At 37.1% G+C, this 9,882-nt stretch overlaps 1 protein-coding gene across 1 annotated transcript; it reads right to left on the bottom strand.

Annotated features, from left to right (window-relative positions):
- Positions 1-896: 896 nt before the first annotated feature.
- LOC139734327 (epoxide hydrolase 1-like) lies at positions 897-9,627 on the bottom strand. Its single transcript, XM_071645123.1, has 7 exons — positions 9,164-9,627; positions 8,357-8,525; positions 5,446-5,560; positions 4,044-4,173; positions 3,106-3,311; positions 2,342-2,573; positions 897-1,181 (listed from the first exon to the last, which is right to left on the bottom strand). The coding sequence occupies exons 1-7, from the start codon at positions 9,487-9,489 to the stop codon at positions 980-982; spliced, it is 1,380 nt and encodes a 459-aa protein (XP_071501224.1). The 5' UTR covers positions 9,490-9,627; the 3' UTR covers positions 897-979.
- Between the last annotated feature and the right edge of the window lie 255 nt (positions 9,628-9,882).

The raw sequence follows: 9,882 nt of genomic DNA, 5'->3' as shown, positions 1-9,882 counted from the left end.
AGTGAATGTTTCATCTTCCAAACAGCATCCAATGGGATGGAAAACTCCGACTGAAAGGTGGACACCGTGACCATACTCGCTAAAGAAAACGCGTAATAGGGGTCGTTTTTTCTCACGGATTAGATGGAAGTGTGATGTACGAGCGTATATAATCAAAGGGTATCAAAAAGGCCGAAATTTGGGAAAATGGTATATTGTTCAATCATGATGAAGTACTTCTTTAGGGTGCAGGAAACATTTAAGGAATACTTGTTTTTAAGGCCCGAAAAAATCATATGATCATTACTCGTTTAGGGGCCATTTTGAAAGTCCATGTATGAGCATGGTGTCCACCTTTTAATTGTCGCTACCCCTCCCGGGACAGTATCAAAGGACCGTTTTGTTAATTAACGCAATCCCCCCTTCCTTTAAAAATCCTGGCTTCAGGCCTGCTAACGCGGGTATACAATAGAAAAAATAAAAGTTAAAACAACACCAGGAAAATCACTATTCTCAATTTTGCGGCGCGCTACGCGCGCAGAGTCTCGAACACAATTAAACTTTGCAACTTCCTGGCAAAATGAGTTTTTACTATTTCCTAGATGAAATACCGTAACGCGATTGCATGCAACAGACAAAAATACAAATTTCCTCGAGACTTTAAAACGTCATTAAAACAGTCAAAATTCACAATTTGCGGCGCGCTTCGCGCGCAAATTCTTATACAACTTTTGTAGTTCGGTCGTCCAAAGAATATATATATATATATATATATATATATATATATATAATTGTGTGTGTGTGTGTGTGTGTGTGTGTGTGTGTGTCATCATTGGTATTGGTACCGAAGGTCCGTTTTTTTAGTGACCGCACCCCCCCTTGAAAAATCCTGGCTACGGGCCTGCCATTGCCCTCTTGCCCGCCACAGGGGTTGCGGGAGAGGGGGCAAGGAATAGATGTACCCCCCCCCCCCTCACCCCTATCTTTCCCTCATTCAGATCTAGAGGGCTTCCACCTTCCGAACGAACTCCCGCACATCCTTCGCCAGCAGCTCGGGCACCTGGAAGGCGGGAAAGTGGCCCCCTTTGGGCAGGTAGGTGAAATGAATGAGTCCAGGGTGGAACGGCTTCATCAGCCATTCAGCCGACCCGAGGAAGTCCTCGGGCGCAACGGTATGCCCGTATGGAACGCTAGTGGAATGCCTGTGACGGGATGGCCAAGTCATAATTCAATTCAATTCATTGGTTTATACATCTCATTTTCTGATAAAACAATACAACTGTATTGAATTTTACGATACAGAACAAAAAGATAATCAATCATTTTGCATAAATATCTGTGAAAATGAAAAAAAAAAGAGAACTCGAATAAAGCCAAAAAATGCCTTGTAAAGTAAGCCCCCTTATGTACGAGTATTCACAAAATAATTGATTTTTAAGGTACAAAGTGTAGACATGGACAGAAAACCAACAAAAAAAGAAACATAACAAAACAAAACAAAACAAAACAAAAACATAAGACAAATTATATGATATATTGACTATGTGTGATTTGCTAGAAGGTGTTGTCAATCAAGGATGTGGGCCCACTAACAAATCTTTGGAATAACGTACCGTCGGAATATCGAACTGTATTAAACCGCCTGTTAATACAGTTCGATGTTCCGACGGTTCGTTATTCCAAAGGTTTGTTAAGCCTAAAATGAAATGAGGTTCATTATTCCGTCGATTTATTAACCCGAAAATGAAATAACGTCCGTTCATACGACGATTCGTTAATCCGAAAATGAAATAGGGTTCGTAATTCCGAAGATTCGTTGGTGGATATACGAGACTTATTTTATTTTCTATTTGATAAACTTCAAAATAACGAACCTTCGGAATGACGCCACAAATACTAAACAAACAATCTTTTGTTTTCGGCTTAACGCACATGTCGTAGGCTATATCAGGGAATTTGTAATTCTCGAATAGAACGAACCTTTAGAATAACGAAGCTTGTTTGATTTTCGGATAAACAAACATCTTTTGTACTTTATTTTCTCATAAGCATACAGAATTTAATGGTGTAAGATGCATTTTGTGCTCTTCTCGCTTCGGTTCTGCATATCAATGCATACTTTTCAAAAAGGGCAATATTTGCATTTTTTCTGAATATCTTCATGCTATTATCCAAATTCCCCCAAACGATAATCTGCATTTCTCCTTTACATGGTTGGAAAGAGCTTGCTTCCAAAAGGCGCTATATCCATCATTTTTCAATGGATTTAGCGCCTTTTGGTTGCAAGCTCTTCAATTATTCTGATCACATATATTTTGATACTCCTAGCCATCTAAGAATAGACAGGAAACAGAATACTTACGTATTTATGTAGTTACTACTGAATTGTAACACGTCCTCTTTCAACATTCGCAGCGTATTTCCAATACTGTTGTTGACCCAGTAGATCATCACATTGGTCAAGAGTTCGTCCAGTGTCCATTCCTTGGTCAGTCCGCCATCGGGCAGGTCCCGCCAATTTCTGTTGGACCATCCGGAATATTTTTCCAGGATGTACGACGCCAGCCCCATGGGAGAATCTTGGAGAGCCGCAGCTGTAGGGAATGAGGAATAAACTCACAGGAATGAAACCAGCAATAAGTGATAACCTCTGGGGGGCGTTTCATCAACGAGTTCGTCGGAGGTTTTCACCGACAAATTTGCAATCAGCCAATCAGACGCAAGGATTTCAGTAGCTTTTCAAATTTGTCGGTGAAAACCTCCGACGAACTCGTTGATGAAACACCCCCCTGATCTATCTCCAGTGGTGTTACTGCTGATTTTTTTTTTTTAATTCACTGTTCCAGGATTATCTTTGGCTACAGGACGGTCACATGGTTTAAAAGACGAGATTCCAATGACGTCATCAAGCCATGCGCGAGGGCAAGCGCGTATGAAAGCGTTCAATCTCACGTTTATGATAGGCAGGTGGGTATCCGGTGGTATGCGGTATACGCGTATCGCGCGCTATGTAATGAGCAATGCGCTTGATAGGCCCTACACAAGTGTTAGTTTTGCTCCTCAAACAACGCGTCATTTGACGTCACGGAACCTCGTCATTAAGGCTTGAAAGTGAAGAGGACTCACCGACGGAGTCCGGTTTTGTTGCATGCTGGTAGAAGACGCCGGACTCCTCAAGGACGAAGAGGAGGCGTTCTCCCGGAGGAAGTAAGGCCTTCTGCTCCCTCTCGTCGGGGAGGAAGAAAGACGGCCAGATATTGGCTACAAATGGGTAGACCAACGCCATCCCACTCACCTGGAGGACATCGTTGTTATGGAGACCTTTGACATGGCTGTAAATATGACACAGAGGGCGTGAATCACGTAACATTTGTGATGATCTTTACAGAAAAATCGAGCTTCTTGATTTACTTTGATATTCAATACGGTATGGATACACGTATCTGTATGTATGAATGACCTTGTATATGACCTTTAACCTGTTAACCTTAACTCTGACCATGCTGCAATCAATATACATAATTATATACAGGCCCTATACTGTATGTATGTATGATTACTTTATTATGGAGACGCACGACCTTTGGGAGGCAATTTGTGTCTCCATAACGTTTTCAACGACTTCATATCCCACTCAATCGCATGCTTCACTACTGAAGCTGCTTATCTACAAAGTTTCTCCCTAACGCTTGATCCAGTATACTCATAGCATGGTCACTAGAAAATTTCCAACAGTTTTGCAAAATATTTAAGGAAAAGTAAGTAAAATCAATATCACATATCGAAAAACATTTACAGCTGTCTTAGAAAGACGACCCCTGACCTTTGATAACTGTAGAACTGGTCTACCTCAATATGGAATATTATAACTTCATTGAAATGCCATGTCATACTTTTTGTGTAGTGATAAAATGATAAATAGATGATTGCAATAAAGTAACGTCACTTCGATGATGGGTAATCAAGCAAATGTTAATCTTGGCTCTCTGGGATATGACATGTGACCACGAAGGCAAAACGGAGAAAAAAGAGAAAAAATTCAGAAACCGTGTAAAATTAGTTACCTAGGAAACATAACGGCCATGTTGATACCAATCATCATTCCCATGTCGCCTCCCTGGAGATAATACTCCTTGAACCCAAGACGCATCATCAACTTGTCAAAGATGCGAGCTGCATCTACAGATGTAAATCCTGTCAAAAAAAAAAAAAAATTCATCAGAAATTAGGCGGTCTGAGGCACAGTAACTATTTCATCTATTCTAAGAAGCTGTCCAACTCGTCACCATAGTATATTTCATGGATACCTATTGAAAGAAAGATGCAATTCATCAGAAATAAAGCAGAGGGAGGCAGAGTATAAATATTTCATATATCCTAAGTGTCCAACTCGTCACCATGATATATTTCATTGATATAACCTTGGAATTATACAGCAGTACACGGGTCTATATTAAACACTTGGCAGAAGAATGTTTCACATTTCACTGATATCCTATCAATATATAAAGAAGAACATTATTGAATGACCTGCGCAGATATAAAGTTTTTGGACTTATTGGTTATCCCACAAGAGAGAGAGAGAGAGAGAGAGAGAGAGAGAGATATTGTCACGGATTTGTTTTCATCGTTCAAAGAAAAAATCCAGTCAAAATATAAGTTAGTCTGATAAGAGTAAAATATTACGAGTTCAACGGTATCATTTTGATCGAAATCCCCTTTAATACTTAGTATATACAGTACTATTCAAACATTCATGCCATTCACAAACATCACACATTCGTTATACAAGTCATGTTTACAAAATGTACATATTATGAAGATATACACCTCTGGAGATATCTACATGTATTATGTTTGTGCGCATAATAGACCTATTGTTTCATAGTATGAATGTGTATACAGGCCTATTCATATAACATGCAAAGTTCTTTTTCCCAGTAGAATTATACATGCAACCCGTTCAGCATACTCAGCTATTATAATATGAAATACGCATAGATATTCGTAATGTGTATATTTCTGTATGTATAGATAGACAGAAAGAGATAACACAACGTTTACAAACAGAGGGACAAAGGGATTGAGCAAAAACAAACAGAGAAACAAACCAACAAAAAACAAAAAACCGAAATGACTCAATACCAAAAGATAGAAATCTTACGAATGTGATCATGCAGGCAAACTCACTGCTATAATAATGGATTATATATAGATTATTTGGAGTCATGTAAATATATACAAACTACACTTTGATAGTTAAGTTTATGTCCAATCCTTATGCCCATATCTCATCTACAAACAAATACTATTCGTAATTTGTGCTTGCAATAGCTCATGAAGTGCCACTTTTTGCAGTAAATTTATCTTCTTCTTTTTTTCAATTTTGTCCAAAAAAAAGAGAAAAAACGGGAATAATAGTTATTCAGAATTTAAATCTCTTCATTCAAAATTGATTGAAAATACCTTGCTTATGCGGCGGTTCCGAGAAACCATACCCTGGAATACTGGGACATATGACTTCAAATACGTCCTCAGCCGAGCCTCCGTGGTTGAGTGGGTCTGACAACATAGGGATAATCTGTGAATATATAGGAAATAAGAAAAAGAAAAAAAACTGAAATGAATATTATATACATACATTTTATGGAGAGTAAAAAGAAATATCATGTAACCATATGTATATAATAATCCACATGTTTGCCAAGAGGAAAGCAGATGATAAATTTGTTGCTGATTAATCATTTTCACTTTATTTTGGGCGAAAAGAAAAACATTTACTGCTGTTCTCTTGACAATAAATGTGTAAACACCAGTACGTGGATTCTCCCCCCCCTCTCTCTCTCTAAAAAAAAAAAGATAATAAAAAATCATATGAATATATATATATATATACATATATAAATATATATGTATATATATACACATATATAATTATATATATATATATATATATATATATCGAGTGAAAATGTTTAATTTCACTCATATTCGAGTGACCTCAGGGATCACTCCAAACAATGTTCATTTTCACTGACATGACTGATTTTCGAGTGACATCAGAGATCATTCCAAAATCTTCGAGTGATCCCTTAAGTCACTCCAAATTAGAACGAAAATAAAACCTTTCCAGAGAAAGCTCAATATTTTGGTGCCTGACAATAAATATTCTTAAAGTTATGATTGAGATATCCTTTACTTTCTTATTTTCTTCTTGTAGTCTCTCACCTAGTTTAATCTCAGATATCTCTCTTTTTTCAATGATCCGTTACTATATTCTACTTTGCTAGCCATACATACTTTATTGCCATGCAAGGCATTCCAATGTATTCCACAATATTTTCTTGACCTTTAATCGCAAATATCTCTATTTGACAAATATGGACTTATCGGTTTTTGCAAACAAACTCTTCATATATATATATATATATATAAAGAGTTTTATCGTAAAACGAGTTAACTCCTTGTTGAGACATTTGTGATTAAAGCTGCTAATAAACAAAGAAAATACAGAATATTTTTAATCTTTACTAGAATAGTCCTTGTTAAGCTACATGTGAGATATTACTGGAAAGGTTGAATTTTGCTCTATCTGATAAATGGACTTGGGCCGACTTTGCAATGTTTTGAAATGACGAATAGCTCATTTTGCAATAAAAATCTTCATGTTTAAACATTCATACGAGTCAATAAGTGTATCATGCTTAACCACGTATATAATTATGTACACATACATTTTGCATGTATCTTACATTTGACATTTTCTTATCGCTGAGTCTAGCCCAGACAAACAACAAAATGTTTACCTATAGAGTCATTAGACTCACTGAACTCGATCTTTGCTCACTATAGAGATCTTGAGTATTTCCAAACATTAAAACGAAACAAAGCACACACAAAAATTAAAAGCTTTAACTACAGACAATTTTTATATCATGACGGTTCCAGTATAAAAGAAATGTTAGGGGTTGTTTGCACAGTTGTAAAATGTTTAAGTTAATAAAGAAACAAAGGGCAAAAGTAATCAAAGCTTTGAAAACTATTTTGTGTAATATCTTCTACCATTTTACTCAACAAGGCAGATAGCGTACAAAAGCAAAAGGTGCGTGAAACTTCACATAATCATGCTTGACATGAAACTGTAATTGACAACATACACACAACGCTTATGAAAGAAGATTATACATGTGTAATCATAATATTCAAATTTATGAAATTCTTCCGTCGAGGTGTTTTCATTGCAACTGATTGACAAATTGCTCTACATCGACATAAATAAGCATAGAATTGATCAGTGTTTTAGCAAGAGCCATAATAAACAAATCATGGATGTACTTACTCGAGCAGGATGTAGGGCATTTTGTCAATCAGTTGCTATAATCATATAATATACATGAAATATACACCTGTCGGGTTCTATTCAACTTTGAGACATGTTTGCCCCCCCCCCCACAAAAAAAAGAATGAAGATTTTGCAACGTATGTCAGTGATTTTTATGAAATGTGTACGTGACAAAGCATTATATATATATATATATATATATATATATATATATATATATATGGTGTGTATGTGTGTGTGTGTTTGTGTGTGTGTGTGCGTAAGATATAGTCTCTAGTGGACTCGTTGTTTAAAGAAATGGCATATCGTTTTGGTTGAGAAGGGAATCGAGGTTTTAAATTTTTGTGAGCTAAATAGAAACCACTTAGGTGAATAGCTTACACTTCAACGAGGAATCCAAAGTTTATTTGATGAAAATCGGTTTTGAAATGGTCAAGCTATCCATAGGTAGGACCCACCTTTGGATCATGACCATTTTGCTTTGCTTTGTCTTTGGATATCTCGGCTATTACAAAACCGCTATCTCTCAAATATACTTTGAATTCATGTTTGAATTGTACGCTTTTTAATATTTCATTATGGTTTCTAGTTCTCTAGTTAAAACATGAATCTCCATCTCAGCCAAAGCAAAACTAGTTATGGTACGATGTGGATAAAGAGTTCTCTAGACACATCGAAAAGTTGTATTTGATAGTTTCGACGACGGGCTGTCATCTTTCTCAAACGATGGCTAATTATCTCATGTAAATTCAACTTTAGGATGTGTGTATTATAGCGAACTCTGTATCTATATTTATCAACCATCCTTGTGACCTTATTTCGCAATATGGTATGATCCCCTTTAAACGAAAGGGGTGTGTCACATTTCAACCGATACACTGAAAGCATTGCAAGGTCTGGATTCGCAGAGATAACACATTGTAGATAATGTTTCTTCTTACTAAGATTATGGAAACCGATCGAGTCAAGTGCGAGACATTGCCCTATACGAATCGTACGTGTATTCAACACCAAATGAATTGACTTAAAAATCACCTTGTTAAAATCATAGAAGGAGCTCGGCCATCCGTGGATCATCATGATAGGTTTAGCCTTCTGTCCAGGCGCTAGTTTGGGCTTGGAGTGGATGAAATGTACATCAATGCCTTCGATGTTGGTCAGGAAGTGGTCAAACTTGTTTAGTTTCTTCTCGGCATCTCGCCAGCTGAGGAGTGACAAAAATACCAACACCCACACAACACACACACACAAGACGAAATATCAGAAAGCAGTGCAACACATTAAGACATGTTCAACATTACTTACATAATTTGTCTTCAAAATGCACATATAGCAAGTATACACACACACTATTATAAACCCTATAATGATATTTTTCTTTATCCGGTCCTGTATGTAGTTTTTTCATACACATGTATATTCATGTGCTTAATATCCTTATACAGAGGTATAATTGGTTTTATCAATTTCATTCTAATGAATTATCATCGTCACTACCATGGTCATAATCATAAATACAAATATCTCTTTTGCTAACCTACCAACTTTCCTCTAAATATGTCCTATACTTTTGTACGAGATGTCAATTAAAAAAGAATAATAATAAAACATGTTTTCCTGTATTCATTGTTTATAGTTTCTATTCCTTCTTTTAAAGCCATGTTGCTCACACAAGTGAGGCTATATTATGTTTCGTATTTATGTTTCAAGAAAATGGTATTCCAGATTGGCATGCTTTTTATTCATAGAACATCTTTACAAGAGAATCATATCATAGCAAAATTGCGTTATGTTAGTTAGGACCCTATATTCGTTGTTGGTATAATCTTTGTGCTTAGTTACCTGTACTTTTTGAGCCAATACTGTTGAACTTCCTTCATATAGGCCGGATTAGAACCATAGCGGAACGTCGTTTCATATTTGGCGTCAATAAACCGTGTATTCTTCAATCGCCTATTCAGATCTGAGAGAATATCATTAGACACGGTAAGGCGGAACGGACGTACGGACGTGTCCTGCTTGCTCCCGGGGACTTCGGGGCCAGGACCCCACCATCCGCTCCCAGCATCGGGGGTTTCGCTGATCAAATTCGGGTTTAATAAACAAGAGATTCCATACCAGACGAGGATCGCGACTAGGAGAATGACGGCTGGTGTTTTCCAACCCATTTTCAACAAGAAGAATAGTCAAGTTCACTTTGATTAACGCACGAAAGAAGGCTTTCAAGCTCACACGACAGCTACAATAACTTTGCGCTTCTGTTTTCCTAATGCAGCGTACTGTACAAGCACCTCACTGGCACAAGGTCATAGAGGTAACAACTATCATATTACTGCCGGAATATTTATTTCATGTATATTATCGTTCTCGTGCTGATGGGTAGGCGGGGCTTATTATTTGACAAGCCTATCCAGAATCGAGAGGCATGCCTTGACAAAAGATGGCGTAAGTCAAATTCCGTCTTATCTATCCTAATCTGGAGAAAGCGTATCAATGATCATGATATTATATGCGTATTTCTTGATACTAATGAGTGCTCAACATGCGGGAAAACTTAATTC

Source organism: Diadema antillarum, unplaced genomic scaffold, assembly GCF_040938485.1.
Source record: "Diadema antillarum isolate AM-2024a unplaced genomic scaffold, OU_Dant_1.0 scf00000026, whole genome shotgun sequence".
Classification (NCBI taxonomy): domain Eukaryota; kingdom Metazoa; phylum Echinodermata; class Echinoidea; order Diadematoida; family Diadematidae; genus Diadema; species Diadema antillarum.
This window is presented reverse-complemented; position numbering and strand designations above follow the sequence as displayed.

Coding starts and splice junctions, on each gene's coding strand:
- LOC139734327 (XM_071645123.1), bottom strand. CDS start 9,489: ATGGGTTGGAAAACACCAGCCGTCATTCTCCTAGTCGCGATCCTCGTC. Junction 3,312..4,043: donor ATGGCCGTTATGTTTCCTAG/GTAACTAATTTT, acceptor TCATATTTACAG/CCATGTCAAAGGTCTCCATA. Junction 1,182..2,341: donor AGTAGTAACTACATAAATAC/GTAAGTATTCTG, acceptor ATCCCGTCACAG/GCATTCCACTAGCGTTCCAT.